The following is an 18,859-nucleotide window of genomic DNA, read 5'->3' as shown; positions in this document are numbered from 1 at the left end:
ACCTTCCTCAGTGGTCACGGGGCGCTGTTGGCTGGATATTTTTGGTTGGTGGACTATTCTCAGTCCAGCAGTGACAGTGAGGTCACAACACACACTAACACACACTAACACACCACCACCATGTCAGTGTCACTGCAGTGCTGAGAATGATCCACCACCCAAATAATACCTGCTCTGTAGTGGTCCTGTGGGGGTCCTGAGCACTGAAGAACAGCATGAAAAGGGGCTAACAAAGCATGCAGAGAAACAGACGGACTACAGTCAGTAATTGTAGAACTACAAAGAGCTTCTATATGGTAAGTGGAGCTGATAAAATATAATGACCGACATCGTTCTATTATCCAGATAACGATCCTGTAACAGATGAACACACATTCAGTTGTACCATCAACTTAAATACGTTTATTAACATTAACTTTCAAAAAAAAAAAGAGAGACAGGGACGGGGAGTGGAAAGCAGATTTCAATCACATTCTGGAGTGTGAACAGTTTTCCTTTATTCAGGGCAAACCTTCTCATTCCCGGCTAAGCAAAATTAGAGCAACTTCATCACCATAATATTAAAAAGAAGGGTGGCACGGTTTACCGAGTCCGATATTTGCATAGACGATCAAAACGGCAGTCTGGAACGGTTTACTTGACGAGAACGAAGGTACGCTTGAACTGTACAACAGGTCACGTTCACATAGACGAAGCTTTAATTTCAAACCAGAGAAATAATCAGAAAGAATCAGAATAAGAATTCATTACTTTTCCTATGAAGAACTATGTTATAAAATCAAATCAATATAAAAACAATATGATACATGTTTTATACTTTAATATTCTTATATTTTTACACAGAAAAAAAGAAAAAAATATATATATGTATATATATTATGGCTCTCCGCTGGCTAGAGTCTCCACTGGCGGTTTAAATATTCTCATATTTAAATGGCTCAGCACAGAGAAAGCAAAAGTCATTTGTGGAAGATCAAATCAAATAAAATGAACATGTACAAACACAACGCTTAAGTGGCTTAGTGACATCAAATGTCTAAATAAATCATCTATTATCAAGTCATTAAATCAGTTTCTTCAGTGCTTCGGGAAAGAAAAACAATCAATTATTTTATTTTATACACATTTCTAACTTTTCTTCAGTCAGGGTTTCATCCATGACGTTGTTGTATCAGTGAGTGGTTACGCCCTATTGTTCTGCTCATAACATTAAAACCACCTCCTTGTTTCTACACTGTCCATTTTATCGGCTCCACTTACCATATAAAAGCACCTACTGTGGTCCATCTGTTTCTCTGCATACTTTGTTAGCCCCCTTTCATGCTGTTCTTTAATGGTCAGGACCCCCACAGGACCACTACAGAGCAGGTATTATTTGGGTGTGTTGTGCTGGTATGAGTGGATAAGACACAGCATCAATGCTGATGGAGTTTTTAAACACCTCACTGTCCCTGCTGGACTGAGAATAGTCCACCAACCAAAAACATCCAGCCAACAGCGCCCCGTGACCACTGATGAAGGTCTAGAAGATGACCGACTCAAACAGCAGCAATAGATGAACGATCGTCTCTGACTTTACATCTACAAGGTGGACCAACTTTGAATGAGTGTCTAATAGAGTGGACAGTGAGTGGGTGCTGCTGTGTCTGATCTACTCATACCAGCACAACACACACTAACACACCACCACCATGTCAGTGTCACTGCAGTGCCGAGAATGATCCACTACCTAAATAATACCTGCACTGTGGTGGTCCTGACCATTGAAGAACAGGGTGAAAGCAGGTTAAAACAGTATGTAGAGAAACAGATGGACTACAGTCAGTAATTGTAGAACTACAAAGTGCTCCTATATGGTAAGTAGAGCTGATGGTTTTAATGTTATGGCTCATCGGTGTATCATTGTTACTTATATGCACTAGGTGAAGGTCAGGCCTTTGTGTGGGCCAAACATGTCAAACCACGTCTCGATTTGTTCATTTATACACCTGGTAGCAATGGGTGTGGCTGCGACACCTGAGCTCAGTAATTATACGGTATACTATTATGCCCAGCATACTTTTGGTTATATAGTGGTGATATAGTTTATATTGCCTGTTTTTTATGGGCTGTAAATCCCTGTGATTTCCACAATTTCAGATGGCAGATCTTAAAGCTGTGATCCACGTGCTGCGTATCATTTCTGGGTAATCAGAAGCTAATCATTGTCTCGGTTCTGTCGGTTAGTGACCTGCACGTCTTGCCCTAACTACTGTCATTATTAGGTCTGCTAATGTCTGTGTGGGTTTGTGTAGGCTACTATGGTTTTCCTCACTGTAAATGAACAGGTAATAGTGTGGTGCCCTGCCCAGTGTGTATTCCTGGATGCTTTATGCCTGATTATTCCAGGTGCATGACCCACATAAGAAGCAAGCGGGTACTAAAAAGAACTGAATTAGTAACCTACTTTTTACAAGGATTTGGTTGACGTGTGTGGGACAGTGGTAGCCTAGTGGGTAGGTAGCGCTTTAGGTTTGGATTCGGTTGACGTGTGTGGGACAGTGGTAGCCTAGTGGGTAGAGCTTTGGGTTTGGTTGACGTGTGTGGGACAGTGGTAGCCTAGTGGGTAGAGCTTTGGGTTTGGTTGACGTGTGTGGGACAGTGGTAGCCTAGTGGGTAGAGCTTTGGGTTTGGTTGACGTGTGTGGGACAGTGGTAGCCTAGTGGGTAGAGCTTTGGGTTTGGTTGACGTGTGTGGGACAGTGGTAGCCTAGTGGGTAGAGCTTTGGATTTGGTTGACGTGTGTGGGACAGTGGTAGCCTAGTGGGTAGAGCTTTGGGTTTGGATTTGGTTGCCTTGTGTGGGACAGTGGTAGCCTAGTGGGTAGAGCTTTAGGTTTGGATTCGGTTGACGTGTGTGGGACAGTGGTAGCCTAGTGGGTAGAGCTTTGGGTTTGGATTCGATTGCCTTGTGTGGGACAGTGGTAGCCTAGTGGGTAGAGCTTTGAGTTTGGATTTTGTTGCCTTGTGTGGGGCAGTGGTAGCCTAGTGGGTAGAGCTTTGGGTTCGGATTTTGTTGCCTTGTGTGGGGCAGTGGTAGCCTAGTAAGTAGAGCTTTGGATTCGGTTGCCTTGTGTGGGACAGTGGTAGCCTAGTGGGTAGAGCTTTGGGTTCGGATTTTGTTTCCTTGTGTGGGGCAGTGGTAGCCTAGTGGGTAGAGCTTTGGATTCGGTTGCCTTGTGTGGGACAGTGGTAGCCTAGTGGGTAGAGCTTTGGGTTTGGATTTGGTTGCCTTGTGTGGGGCAGTGGTAGCCTAGTGGGTAGAGCTTTGGATTTGGTTGACGTGTGTGGGACAGTGGTAGCCTAGTGGGTAGAGCTTTGGGTTTGGATTTTGGAGCTTTGGATTAGGTTGCCTTGTGTGGGACAGTGGTAGCCTAGTGGGTAGAGCTTTGGGCTATCAACCGGAAGATTGGCGGTTCAAATCCAGGCTCTGATATGCAGCCACTGTTGGGTCCTTGAGCAAGGCCCTTAACCCTGTCTGCCAGGGGTGCCGTACGATGGCTGACCCTGCGCTCTGACCCCAACTTCCAAACAAGCTGGGATATGTGAAGAAAGAATTTCATTGTACTGTACAGCTGTGTATATCTATATCTTATTTCTACTTAAACCAGAGTAACTGGCAACCTAGAAATACAGTCATTTAATACTATATTTAAAAAGTCTGGCACACATTCTGCTCCAAAGTATCTTAAAAGTAAAAACCCTTGGCCAACCCTTGAGTACTTGATAAAATTCACCCTGTTGAGGTTTGATAGGTTAGCAGTTACTGGTTAGAAGTGATCTGATCCATTTATTAAATAACCAGTAAGATAGTGTCCCTAATGTTAATGAATTCTCTGAATAACTGGAAATAAAACCCTGAGCTGTTTTAGAGATAGTGACACTTACCATATAGAAGCACTTTGTAGTTCTACAATTACTGACTGTAGTCCATCTGTTCCTCTACATGCTTTTTTTTTTTTTCACTGCAGTGAGACTGACATGGTGGTGGTGTGTTAGTGTGTGTTGTGCTGGTATGAGTGGATCAGACAGCAGCGCTCCTGGAGTTTTCAAATATCGTGTCCACTCACTGTCCACTCTATTAGACAGACATGATCGCTCATCTATTGCTGCTGTTTGAGTTGGTCATCTTCTAGACCAACAGGACGCTGCCCACGGGATGCTGTTGGCTGGTTAGTTTTGGTTGGTGGACTATTCTCAGTCCAGCAGTGACAGTGAGACAGTGTCTGATCCACTCATACCAGCACAACACACACTAAAACACCACCTGTGGGGGTCCTGACCATTGAAGAACAGGGTGAAAGGAGGCTAACAAAGCATGTAGAGAAACAGTCAGTAATTGTAGAACTACAAAGTGCTCCTATATGGTAAGTGGAGCTGATAAAATGGACAGTGAGTGTAGAAACAAGGAGGTGGTTTTAGTGTTATGTTATATTCCATTACCAACAGGAAGAAAATCAAGTCACTAATGGAACAACACACGGATATACTGTAGATATGGCCTCAATTTGAAGAAGAGAAGCTCAGGTAAGCAGCGGTTATGATTTTATGCTGCTGTGTGGTTGATCATTCTACTCTGATAGCAAAGCATGATCAAACATTGAACTCTTTCGGGATTTTTATGCTCATTTATTTAAAGTAAAACAGACAGCATGGATGTGAACAAAGCAACAGACGCGAATTTCTCAGTTTAGGGGACGTCTAGAAGGGTTAGGGCCTTGACCCTTGACACTTTTGACCTTGGAGCTTCGAAGAATTTGGCCACGACTGTCTCTTGTGTAGACGTTTCAGGTGCAAACTGGAGAACCTGAGGCACTGCTTAGGGTTTTGACACGTGGTATCAAAAATAAACGTATCTAGAGAAACCGTGAGCGTGCTAAACGTTACAAATTCACCTTTTAGATGATCACCCTGCTTTTTTTATGAGAAGAAAAAATAAACGCCTGAGGAAAAGCTGCCTTTGGGTGCTAATGTTGAACGCTATACTACTTGTATGTATTTCTTTACATTACTCCCACCCTTTTATTAGCTTAATGCTAACGCAAAGACGTAATGGCACTGAATTCAAATGAAGGCAGGGATGAGGGTGTTGGCTCTGGTTTTTTATATCTTTGGATTTATAAGGCAATACTGGCACTGTCTTCACTCTGTGTGTGTGTGTGTGTGTGTGTACCTGATAGAAGTGATTTCCAAATGAAAAGGGTCAGCATGTGCTTGGGCATGCACATGTGTACATGTAGGAACTAATCTGGGTGTGTTGAGGGAAGTTACGAGTGCCACTGCCCATATTTTTACCCAAATATGTGTGTGTGTGTGTGTGTGAGTTGGCGTTTGCATCTGGAGCAGAACTTCACAGTACATCCGTATCATCTATGCTAAAGCTGCTCCGGCGGCTGCTGTCCATAGACGCCTCGGGCGACATGGCCGATAGCAGCGGGTCCACGCCCAGCGGCGACAGCGCCTCGTCGATCCAGCCCATGTCGCTCTTCTTGCCCGCGTGCGCCATGGTGCCGACGCCGACGCCGCCCAGAGTGCCCAGGTCCCCCAGGCAGGCCATGGCGTCTCCGTATGCCGACATGCCGCCGTTGCACAAGTCCAGCGTGGGGCAGAAGTCGAAGGGCTGGGTGCTGCCCACGTTCGAGTACTGCAGCGGCGGCTGGGGGTGGAGCTGATGAGCCGGGGGGTGGAGCTGCTGAGCGTGGGGGTGGAGCTGCGAGGGCTGGGGGTGCATCTGAGGAGGCATGTGAGTCGGGGCTTGCTGGTGGTGGTTCTCCTCGGGGCTGCTCTCCTGCTTCACGTAGGGGTTGGGCAGCTCGAGGTTGTTCAGGCCGGACGGGGAGGTGCTGGGGAGGCCGTGCATGCGCGCCTGCATCTCCAGCTCCTGGTGGACGGAAACAGACGATGCGCATCGATCAGCCACAGACAGTTCTAAAGAGGTCTAACAGGGGCAGGTGTAGCCTAGCGGTTAAGGTACTGGACTAGTAAACAAAAGGTCGCTGGTTCAAGCCCCACCTTTCGACAGAATGCATCTTCTGTGTTACCCGGTCTTTCCCAGACCAACTTATTTGCATTTGGGCATTTTTGAGAGAAGTGCAAGAAGGCGAACCTAAAGAGAGGGGTGAAATCGGACACACAGACTACAAAAGCCGAATGCCAGACATTTTTGGTGATTTAGAACAGTGTTTCCCAACCACTGTGCCGCGGCACATAAGTGTGCGGTGAGAAATCATCAGGTGTGCCGTGGAAGATTATCCAATTTGGTACTCTAAGCGAGTGGCGTGTAGTGACAGGCAGAACAATTACATTCTCTTCCACTAGAGGGCAGTGCAACAATACTTTTTGTGACATTTTTTTGGTGGTGTGCCTTGTGATTTTTCTTTTTTTATTTAATTTTTCCCCTTTTTCTCCCCCTTTAGCGCATCCGATTGTTCAATTTGCATCGTGCTTCCTCTCTGTCTATGCCGAACCCTGCCCTGCTGCCCTGACCGAGGAGATCGAAGCTAACCCACATCCCCTCCGAAACATGAGCAGCAGCCGGATGCATTTTTGCCACCCGCACATTGACGAGTTTGGCGCCACCTAGCGTTGCGTGCGGAGAGACACACCCTAAGGGCGCTCTTCCTCATCTCTTGTGCAGGCGCCTCTAATCAGCCGGCAGAGGTCGTAATCGCGTTCTGACAGAGAGAGACCCACATCCGGTTCTTTGTCCCGCCCCCCCAACTGAGCAACCGGCCAATCGTTGCTCATACAGCCATTCAGCTTCGAACCGGTGAAGATACTACGTACTCAGAATCCAGCCCTGGTTGCAGCGTGTCCATTTTTCCGCTTCGCCACCTGAGCGGCCTTTGTGATTTTTCTAATGTGAAATATGTGCCGTGGGTCAAAAAGGTTGGGAAACACTGATTTAGAAGGCCCGGCCGGACATCTTTTTTTAGGTCCAAAGCAGAGGACATGTCCAGAAAAAAAGAGGACGTATGGTCACCCTACTTAATAGGAATTTCTCCAGTAAATGTGTGGAGCGTATGCAGCTACAGTGTATCACAAAAGTGAGTACACCCCTCACATTTCTGCAGATATTTAAGTATATCTTTTCATGGGACAACACTGACAAAATGACACTTTGACACAATGAAAAGTAGTCTGTGTGCAGCTTATATAACAGTGTAAATTTATTCTTCCCTCAAAATAACTCAATATACAGCCATTAATGTCTAAACCACCGGCAACAAAAGTGAGTACACCCCTTAGTGAAAGTTCCTGAAGTGTCAATATTTTGTGTGGCCATCATTATTTCCCAGAACTGCCTTAACTCTCCTGGGCATGGAGTTTACCAGAGCTTCACAGGTTGCCACTGGAATGCTTTTCCACTCCTCCATGACGACATCACAGAGCTGGCGGATATTCGAGACTTTGCGCTCCTCCACCTTCCGCTTGAGGATGCCCCAAAGATGTTCTATTGGGTTTAGGTCTGGAGACATGCTTGGCCAGTCCATCACCTTTACCCTCAGCCTCTTCAATAAAGCAGTGGTCGTGTTAGAGGTGTGTTTGGGGTCATTATCATGCTGGAACACTGCCCTGAGACCCAGTTTCCAGAGGGAGGGGATCATGCTCTGCTTCAGTATTTCACAGTACATATTGGAGTTCATGTGTCCCTCAATGAAATGTAACTCCCCAACACCTGCTGCACTCATGCAGCCCCAGACCATGGCATTCCCACCACCATGCTTGACTGTAGGCATGACACACTTATCTTTGTACTCCTCACCTGATTGCCGCCACACATGCTTGAGACCATCTGAACCAAACAAATTAATATTGGTCTCATCAGACCATAGGACATGGTTCCAGTAATCCATGTCCTTTGTTGACATGTCTTCAGCAAACTGTTTGCAGGCTTTCTTGTGTAGAGACTTCAGAAGAGGCTTCCTTCTGAGGTGACAGCCATGCAGACCAATTTGATGTAGTGTGCGGCGTATGGTCTGAGCACTGACAGGCTGACCCCCCACCTTTTCAATCTCTGCAGCAATGCTGACAGCACTCCTGCGCCTATCTTTCAAAGACAGCAGTTGGATGTGACGCTGAGCACGTGCACTCAGCTTCTTTGGACGACCAACGCGAGGTCTGTTCTGAGTGGACCCTGCTCTTTTAAAATGCTGGATGATCTTGGCCACTGTGCTGCAGCCCAGTTTCAGGGTGTTGGCAATCTTCTTGTAGCCTTGGCCATCTTCATGTAGCGCAACAATTCGTCTTTTAGGATCCTCAGAGAGTTCTTTGCCATGAGGTGCCATGTTGGAACTTTCAGTGACCAGTATGAGAGAGTGTGAGAGCTGTACTACTAAATTGAACACACCTGCTCCCTATGCACACCTGAGACCTAGTAACACTAACAAATCACATGACATTTTGGAGGGAAAATGACAAGCAGTGCTCAATTTGGACATTTAGGGGTGTAGTCTCTTAGGGGTGTACTCACTTTTGTTGCCGGTGGTTTAGACATTAATGGCTGTATATTGAGTTATTTTGAGGGAAGAATAAATTTACACTGTTATATAAGCTGCACACAGACTACTTTTCATTGTGTCAAAGTGTCATTTTGTCAGTGTTGTCCCATGAAAAGATATACTTAAATATCTGCAGAAATGTGAGGGGTGTACTCACTTTTGTGATACACTGTATGCAGATGTAAACTCCACTGCTTTAGAAACAGATCGGGATCTTGCGCCACCTGCTGGTTAAGGAGTGGAATTGATCTGCTGGTTCCAGAAGTGTCATTTATTTAGTAGACCAGGGACCAGCGTCCACACTATGGGCCACAGTCCATTTCTTTTTTTATATTTTGTTTATGCATTTTCTCCCCTTTTGCTTTATGCCTTCCCCCCACCAATGCCGATCCCTGCTCTGATTGAGGAGAACGAAGCTAACCCACGCCCCCTCTGACACGTGTGCAGCATGCCGTATGCATCTCATCACCTGCTCAGCACTGTGTACGAAGAGACACATTCTCAGAGCACTCTTTCCTCGTCTCTGTGCAGGCGCCATCAGAGGTCATAATTGCATTAGTTATGAGAGAGTCCCTATCCGGCTTAATCCCACCCATATCTGAACAACAGGCCAATCATTGTTCAATCATGTGGCCGTTTAGCCTTAGCTGGCAGGCAGAGCTGAGATTCGATACAATAGCTGTGTCTGGAATCGCGTACTTCCATACTCAATAGTACGCGAAAGCAGTACGCGAGAGCGGTTAGTATGTCCGAATACATAGTATACATAAAAAGGTACGCGAGAAGTACCCGGAGGACCTACTTCTTGGGCAGCCATGTTTGAGTATACAAGTGTAGGTAAGATAAACAAAATTAAAATGTTATTATTTCATACAACCCTAAATAACGATAAATATCTGAAATTTTGCCGAGTGGGGCTTGTAATGAGCACACGGTCTGTAACTATGGTGATATTACGTCCTCACGTCATCACTTAACGTTGGTAAGATGGCGGATGTAGTACGTAGGGGTGTTGCGTGCATACTGCACACTTCTGTACTGAAAGTGCGTACTTCTTTACCGGCCGAGTGGTGCGTACTTCCTCGAATGTAGTACGTACTCTGTAAGTATGCGATTCCGGACGCAGCCAATGTATTCGAGATCCCAGCTCTGGTGTTCAGGGTGTGTTTTTAGCGCTGCGCCACCTGAGCGGCCCGATGCCCCTTTTATGATCGGTCTCCAGCTGATCATCTACAGCTGCACCTTGTTTCAGCTCAGGTCATTTAAGGAGGCCTGTGGAACAGTCAAGCGAAGACTATTCATAATGAGGGGGCGTTGGTTTACCCCTGGACAGAGGGGCGTGGCACTTATGAGCACATACTGGCCAAAATGGCATATTGAGGTCAGTAAAGCATCACATTTATGAATAAAACACTATTAGGCTTAATACATTGATGATTAAACTATTAAAAAATGTGCTTCATGTAGTATGTGCCATCAAATCTCTTATTTTTATGAACATTAGAATAACGTTCAGCCCCCCCGAAAGTTTAACATGCACCAACTTTGGTTCATGCTGCGTTTGTGCTGTTAACAAAAACATGAGCATGGCTGAATTCAACCTGCACAAACAAACCAGGCTGTTTTGAAAGCCGTCTGTTATTGTATTGAGTAATCTTGCCGTTTTAAAGTGTTAAAATCCCTCCCAACCAGACACAACATAAAAAAATCGCTTCATGTTTTAGATCCATTGAATTAAAGGCAATTTCTGTCAGGATTTTTAGAGATTAACACTGATTCACACTTTAAACCCTGGACATTTCCACTTATTGACATAGCTGCACACGCAAACAAGTCCACAATGTCTATACAGCTGAACAGTGAGCTTCAAGTTGTAAAAATGCCCCTCGTTTCTGTTACAGTTGACCTCTCGGGCACTCGGTTGGCAGCACGGTCTAATGCTCTAGGTGTTGTATTTCAACGTACTTTTTATTTAGTACGCCATGATCCATGCTGGAATGTACCTGCTGTAACCATGTCAAGGCTCGGCTCGGCCAAATGTCAAGACATTACGGTTGATACGGTTGATGAAAACACGGAGTGAAAGAGTCCGTCTAAATATATCAGGAAGAGTCTGTATTTGGGTGGCGGCCCGTTCTCAGAACTGCGATGACACGAACATGACCATGACATGCTTGTGTATGTTGTACTGGTATGAGTGTATCAGATGCAGCGGTGTTGTCAAATGCTAAGAGGAGAATACATTTACATTTTCAGCATTTAGCTTCGTCATACAGTCTAAGCAATTAAGGGTCAAACGCCTTGCTTAAGGGCCCAATAGTTGCAACCTGGCAGTGGTGGGGTTTGAACCAGCAACCTTCTGCTTACTAGTCCAGTACCTTAACCGCTAGGCTACAACTGCTCATGAATAGTGCTCCAACCGAAAATATAACTCATATAGCTCAGGTGATGCAGTGGTAAAACACGCTAGCACACCAGACCTGACATCTCGAATTCGTCAGTTCGAATCGCAGCTCTGCTACCGGCAGGCTGGGTGCCTACACGAACGATGATTATAGTGGGTGCCGGAGGGGATTCCTGATAACTGATGCAATTACGACCTCTGCCGACTGCACAGAGACGGGGGATAACGGAGATCAGTGCGTGACTCTCCATGCGCAAAGCTGATCCACATATGAACTCGCCTAGTGCAGGTGAGAAGATGCAGTCGGTACTGCACGCGTCGGAGGGGACGTGTGTCAGTCGTGGCTGTCCTCAGTCAGGAGTGGGGGTCGACATCAGTGGATATGACTAAATTGGGAGGAAAATTGGGGGTAATGTACCGATTATGCATAACATTATGACCACCTTCCTAATACTACGTTGTTCCCATTTTTTGCTGCCAAAACACCCCTGACCTCGTCTGTTGGATGGGACCACACGGGCCGAATTTTGATAGATACTGACCACTGCAGACCTGCAGTTTTGGAGATGCTCCGACCCAGTCGTCTAGCCATCACATTTTGGCCCTCGTCAAACTCGCTCAGATCCTTACGCTTGCTCATTTTTCCTGCTTCCAACATCAACTTTAGGGATAAAATGTTCACTTGCTGCGTAATATATCCCACCTACTAACAGGTGCCGTGATGAAGAGATAATCAGTGTTATTCACTTCACCTGTCAGTGGTCATCATGTTATGCCTGGTACGTGTTCCTAATAAAAAGCCACTAAGTTCAAACAATAGTTAAACATCCCATCAACACTGGTGCACCTGACACCAGTACAACATTCACTATTATGTTATTACCATGTTAGTGTCATTGCGGTGCTTAGAATGGTCACCCCAACATGAGTACAGTGGGTGGAAACAGGTCCAGAGCCTAATAATGCTCAACTGAGGTGACGTAATTACCAAAGTAGTGCGTCCATATAATCTGCCCTATGAGTTCAATGTCTTATTATAATCCTTTCTACTTAGGCAGCTGCCCAGGTAAACAGTTGGCAGCAAGTGTCTGGGCGCTGCTCTATTTCTGCTCGAACTCCGCTTACCTGGATGCGCAGCCACAGCTGCTTGTTGGCCATTTCCATCCTCTTGAAGTTGTTCTCCACCTCCCTGGTTCTATGGATGTCCTTCTGCATGCGTTTGATGTACTCCACCGAGGCCCGCAGGATGGTGCCCTTGTTCCAGCGTACGTCCCTGAACGAGGGACGAATACATAATTGAGTTAATGTTGTAAAATAATTGAGAAGAGCAAAGCTATAAAACCATTTATACACAGTGAATACGAGTCAGGTCAAAAGTCTGAGACCAGTATGTATCAGTAGTATCAAATGTATTACAATGTTTACATTACAAACTATGAATAGAGAAACTACTTGAAACAATATATGGCTGGTAGAGGGGGCATGGGGGCGCAGATGACTGACATGTCAGTTCCTCTTATCTGATAGCCACCTACGCGTCACTGAGAACTCATTCGCTCCATGTGGAAGTGTTTCTATTTATCATGGTTTCTTCCTCACAGATTTGCCGGCTCCTCTGTTGCCACCTGTTCTTTTTCGTGATGCCGGGCTCGACCAGAATGGTTTTCTTCCCACTTAGATGCAGGCATTCTATATCTTATACCTATGTCTGTGAATTCGCAAGCGGACAGCCACGCCCTGATCTCCGGGCTCCTCCACTTTCTGTACAGGCATCTCGGGCTGCTCACCAGGGTCCTTGCACCCACTTTTCGGTCCGGTTTTTCCCACACGGCGGACTTAATAGCCATTTTTTTCTGCTGCGGGCACTGCCAATTATGCTGACCGGTAGCAGAGCTAAGCTTCCGAATCCCAGCGCTGGTGTGCTAGCGGATTATCCCGCAAGGTCCGTTATTTCATGTGTTTAGTAGGGCCCTAAAATGTAAACTGTGTATTACAGTTTACATTTTTGGCATTTAGCAGACGCCTTTATCCGTTAAGCGGGTTACAATACTGTGACAGAATACAGTCTACGCAATTGAGGGTTAAGGGCCTTGCTTTATGGCCCAACAGTGGCAACCTGGCAGTGGTGAGGCTTGAACCAGCGACTTTCTGATTACTAGTCCAGTACCTTAACCGCTAGGCTACAATGTCCCATTAAGCAGGTCACCTGGTTGTGAGCAAAAATGATTTTCCCTAGACAGGCCGGTCGGTCCGGGTCCTTTCTGTGCGGAGTTTGCATGTTCTCCCCGTGTCTGCGTGGGTTTCCTCCCACATTCCAAAAACATGCAGTCAGGTTAATGTGTGTTAAGGTGTGTGCGTATGTGTGTCTGCCCTGCGATGGACTGGCGCCCCGTCCAGGGTGTTACTATGTGCCTTGCGCCCATTGAAAAGCTGGGATAGGCTGCTAAGAAAGTGAGCGAGCGAGTTTCCTAATTCCTTGTATGCAACAGATTAGAACAGTGTTTCTCAACCTTTTTTCAGTCACGGCACCCTTTAAAAGTATTCAAAATCTCGAGTCACCCCAGTCTAAAATGTATTAAAAATCTTACAACACTCTGCATCCCTCGGACTGCTAACACACAAAAATACTACAGGGAGAGACGTACTGTGGTTGCATTGCATTAAGTTTCAGAAAAATCCTCTCTTGTGCAGAGATTTAACATCATTAAACAAGTTTATAGTTTATTTCTCAATTATTTGTCATTATACCACAAGCACTGCTCATTGTCTGCATGGTTTCTCTGTAGCTCGGTTACAGCTCTCAAATTCAAACTCAAAAGAAGCTTTATTGGCATGACATTCGTATTGCCAAAGCTCAGTTACAGAGAAATAATAAAAATAACAATAAAAAAAGAACAAATATATACAAAACAATTACTTGTGCAAAAATATAAAATAGAATAAAATATTAATAAAAACAGTGCAAAATAAGAACAATTAAAATTTTAATATTTACATTAATGAGGTAATGACCTCTCTCTCTCTCTCACACACACACAAACTGTTATTACTACCTCATTAATGTAAATATTATAATTTTTATTGTTATTATTTTGCACTGTTTTTATTAATATTTAATATTTTTTGCACATGTAACTGTTCTGTATATATTTGTTCTTTCTTATTGTTATTTTCATTATTTCTCTGTAACATGCTTTGGCAATACGAATGTCCTTATTTGTCATGCCAATAAAGCTTCTTTTGAGTTTGAGAGTTTGAGTGTGTCGGTGTGTGTCGCTTGCTCTCTCCGCGATACTGAAAGTGATTTGAATTTCGACAATAAACAGCTCTTATTATGACTGATTAATTCCCTCTACTGATGAAAGCAGAATGGTTGAATTACAGCCAATAAGAAATATAAATATATATATATATATATATATATATAGCGGCTCCCAGAGGCGTGACTCGGTTCCTTTTGTTCATTTGAAAGAGCCGTTCAATAGAATCGGATCGTTCGCGAACGAGTCATCACTATAGGCAACGCACGCAACCTGCATTGACGTTGTAGCATGGGGAAAGGGGCGTGTAAGACAAATTTTGATGTTTGAGGCGGCTAATGGTCTACATTTTCATCATAAGTTGACTTTTTTGTCTTATTTCATAATATCAGTAACGTCAGAATAGTTTTGACGGCACCCCTGACGAAGCCAGACGGCACCCCGGTTGAGAAAGGCTGGATTAGACTGTGTGACTATGGACTTACAGGTCATTGGTTTTGGGAATCATGGTGCCCAGCTCCTTGATGCGGTCGTTGATATTAAACCTCCTTCTCCTTTCGACTAAACAGCAGAAAGAAAGGAAAACATTTAGTGTCATTTGCACTTGAATCCATGAATTGCCCTTGTGCTGTGTACAAGATTACGAATTAGGTAATTGGGAAATCAAGGTGGCAGCTTTGTGCCAGGTTTTATACTCTCACACTGTAATAATGTCATTTGCAGGGGAGCATTTACAAAGCAATAAATATGACGCTGTTATAGCATGGGTTGGCAATGCTGCTGCGGGTCGCTGCTGCAACTGTTGCGGGCAATTACATTTTAACGCCACGGCAGCAGAATTGTCCCGGGTTAACGATACACCAAAGTGTCGGGCGAAGTCAGCAAAATTTGCCCGGAGGTGGTAGGGGGTTGGGGAGTTAGTGTCAGGTATTTCAAGCAGAAAGCAAGTCGGGGGCTATGCTATGTACTTTAAACCAGATGAGGTTGTAAGGCGTTACACTTACTCAAATTGTGGTTGTCTTTCTTCTGCCTCTCCTTGGCCAGTGCACGGGCTTCTGCATGTTGGAAAACAGGTGTCAATCAATCAACAAGGTGCTCGAGTTTATGATGGTGTTTTTTTTATAATTACAAGACTTTGCCACCGTAAAACTAGATATAAAAGGTCAAGATACGTTTAAGGATCATACTATGCAATTACATAACACATGTTTTTTTTATTTATATGTCAGGGCAGCGCACTTTAGATCCTATAAAAAGTCGAAACAACAAATAAACTGGTTTTACACACGACAATTACGCATGGCCCAAGCAACAGGGCATCATGACTACTACAACCGGCACATATAGAATCGGTGGATGCCCACAAGTAAAGGATTTGGATGTGAGTACAGCACGAATTCTACACTCACTGTCCATTTTATCAGCTCCACTTACCATCTACGATTACTGACTGTAGTCCATCTGCTTCTCTACATACTTTTTTAGCCTGCTTTCACCCTGTTCTTTAAATGGTCAGGACCCCTCACAGGACCACGACAGAGCAGGTATTATTTAGGTGGTGGATCATTCTCGTGTTAGTGTGTGTTGTGCTTGTATGAATGAATCAGACACAGCAATGCTGCTGGAGTTTTTAAACACCGTGTCCACTCCCTGTCCACTCTATCAGACACTCCTACCTAGTTGGTCCGCCTTGTAGACGTAAAGTCAGAGACGATCGCTCATCTGTTGCTGCTGTTTGAGTCGGTCATCTTCTAGACCTTCATCAGTGGGCACAGGACGCCGCCCACGGGGCGCTGTTGGCTGGATATTTGTGGTTGGTGGACTATTCTTAGTCCAGCAGGGACTGCTGTGTCTTATCCACTCATACAAGCACAACACACACTAACACACCACCACCATGTCAGTGGTCCTGTGGGGGGGTCCTGACTATTGAAGAACAGCATTAAGGGGGCTAACAAAGCATGCAGAGAAGCAGATGGACTACAGTCAGTAATTGTAGAACTTCCAAATGCTTCTATATGGTAAGTGGAGCTGATAACATGGACAGTGAGTGTAGAAACAAGGAGGTGGTTTTAATGTTACGACTATGCAAGTGCCGCTGTGTGATGCTGCGGCCGGGATGGATCCTACCTGACATTTCTCTCTTGAGAGCTAGGTTGGCAGGGCAGGAGTTGCTAGTCATGGCAATGGCGGGTCCCGCCATGCCAGGCCCGGTGTACACGTCCAGATGGCTGCTGGATAGAGGAAGCTGAGGAGACGCAAACACACAATATGTTAGGAATAAGAACTAGGACTCATATACAGAGAAACACTACTGACGCTGAGGATGGCATGGTTGGCTTAATGGGAAGCATTGTGGGTTCGATTCCCAGGTAGAACGGCTGCATGTTCTTCCAGCGTGTGTGTGGGTTTCCTCCCACGGCGCAAATTCATGCAAGCGAGGTGAATTTTGCCGGGGGTTTGAGCTTGAACGAAGCATTTCTGCAGACCAGTTTGACCAGTTTGTTTAGTCAACGGTGTTTTTACAGATTAATGTTCAGCGTGACCTTGGCAAATCATGATCACTGAATTGAAAGCCCAATAAACGTGATCGGTATCTTTAGTGGCGGCTCATAAAATCGACAGATAGAGAGCTGATAAAAAATAAGACCTCACACCGAGGTGAGAGAAATCATTGACTATGACGGCTCTTATCGGCTTTATTGTTTTATATACGCGCTATCTTTCGTTCCTTCCTAACAACTCGATATAATTTCGGAGCGATTGCTTGGCTTCTGACGAGCGCTGACCTATAAGTCGGGCTCGGATGGCTTATCGCACGAGCTACTGGGGCTGAGCTACTGGGGCTGAGCTACTGGGGCTGAGCTACTGGGGCTGAGCTACTGGGGCTGAGCTACTGGGGCTGAGCTACTGGGGCTGCCGTGGACCCGGCGCATTATTGTGTTTTTAAATCAATACATCCATAACTTATTTAACATACAAAATACCAGATGTTTACTTTACATGCAGTATCTGTATCAGTGTACACATCAGTCCCATTGAACACAGTCTATTCATGCTAGCCTATACAACACATGAGGGTGTATGTCTCTCTGTATGACTGTCTCTCTCTCTGCCTGCCTGCCTTCTCTGTCTTTTCCTGCCTGTCTCTCCGTTTCTCTCTGTCTGTCCGTCTGTCTCTCTGCCTGTCTGCCTCTCTCTGTCTGGCACTCTGTCTGTCTCTCTCACACACAGAGACACACACACACACACACACTCACAGCAGGACATGTTGTAGTAGGACAGAGTAAAGGGACACACTTTTATACCTGCGGGTCCACATGGGTAATATAAAGTGGTGGTGTACAGTGTGAGGAGCCAAGGAGTCTGAGATTCAAATAATAATAAATAGCATCATTACAGTCAATAAATGTGCACTTTCTGAAAGGATTTTGTACACTGTCGCCTCACAGCGAGAAGGTCTTGGGGTCGGTTCCCAGGTAAAGCTGTCCGGGTCCTTTCTGTGTGGAGTTTGCACGTTCTCCCCGTGTCTGTGTGGGTTTCCTCCGGGAGCTCCGGTTTCCTCCCACAGTCCAAAAACATGCAAGTGAGACGAATTGGAGATACAAAATTGTCCATGACTGTGTTTGATATTCAAACCTTGAACTGATGAATCTTGTGTAACGAGTAACTAACGTTTCTGTCATGGATGCATATTTGGTCTTCCTCTCTTCATCCTCCATCTGTTTTTGTTTATTTTTTTCTCACCATATTGAGGAAACCTCTCCCATCTGTTGACACTAGGGATGTAACGATACACTCTACCCACGATGCGATACGATTCACGATACTGGGTTCACGATACGATTTCCCCCCGATTTTTTATAAACTAAATGAAATTGAAGACAAATTATGACGTTTCCTTTTATTACTTCTATTTAAAATAAAATACTGGATTTGTGCTTATATTTAATTCATCTAAATAATAAATGTCCTTTTATTAATTAGATAGTTGCAAACTATGCAAAATAAATGCTTTTTTTTAATTCTGTAATAAAATATATAGCGCCAGCCCTCTGCTGTTTAAAGTGAGTATCGATTCATCTTAAATGATTAACCGATTCAAATCACGGCACATGCGCACCGATTTTTAACTGTTTTCCGGTGCACCGTTACATCCCTAGTTGACACTGTCATGCTAACTCTAACTGGCTAACTACTTCATCCGCACAGCGCTCCAAAGAGCTTTTAGCGGCGAACAATATTATATGATCTGCTGCCTTTTGAAGCGACAGCTGTTAAAATGAACTATGTTATGGTACGGCGTATATAAAAAATGTACCGTCATACCGCCCAGCCCTATACAAAGGAAGGTAAAACAAACATAGATCAAGATGTCTAAATGTACATTGCAAAACTAATTGCCGTTTTTTTTTTTTTTTTGGAATTGGCTGCATGTGTGACATGATAAAATTAAACAGTTCTAGTTGCGCAACATCTGAAAAGTAACGCCTGCTTGGCTTTGTGTACCTTGAGCTCAGGTAATGTTTAAAATTCCTAAAGCCTGTATCCTCGACTACAGAAAATGGTCGGTTATTGACCCTTCATTGCAATAGTAGGGATGCTGGCTCGTGCGTGGCTCTGCGCTCTCGCTAGCTTTGGCTTTAACGTCTTTGCC

The 18,859-nt window shown here is 44.8% G+C and overlaps 1 protein-coding gene across 2 annotated transcripts in view; it reads right to left on the bottom strand.

Annotated features, from left to right (window-relative positions):
• Window positions 1-379: 379 nt before the first annotated feature.
• The window catches only part of tfeb (transcription factor EB), a 121,468-nt gene continuing 102,988 nt past the window's right edge, over window positions 380-18,859 (bottom strand). For both annotated transcript variants that reach the window (XM_062986510.1, XM_062986511.1), the window contains exons 5-9: window positions 16,333-16,450; window positions 15,207-15,257; window positions 14,688-14,763; window positions 12,068-12,215; window positions 380-5,918 (exon numbers count right to left, since the gene is read on the bottom strand). In XM_062986510.1, the coding sequence (XP_062842580.1) occupies window positions 5,388-5,918; window positions 12,068-12,215; window positions 14,688-14,763; window positions 15,207-15,257; window positions 16,333-16,450 (924 nt within the window). In that variant the 3' untranslated portion in view covers window positions 380-5,387. The remainder of the gene's footprint in view (window positions 5,919-12,067; window positions 12,216-14,687; window positions 14,764-15,206; window positions 15,258-16,332; window positions 16,451-18,859) is intronic.

This window comes from Trichomycterus rosablanca, chromosome 24, assembly GCF_030014385.1.
Source record: "Trichomycterus rosablanca isolate fTriRos1 chromosome 24, fTriRos1.hap1, whole genome shotgun sequence".
Taxonomy (NCBI): Eukaryota; Metazoa; Chordata; class Actinopteri; order Siluriformes; family Trichomycteridae; genus Trichomycterus; species Trichomycterus rosablanca.
This window is presented reverse-complemented; position numbering and strand designations above follow the sequence as displayed.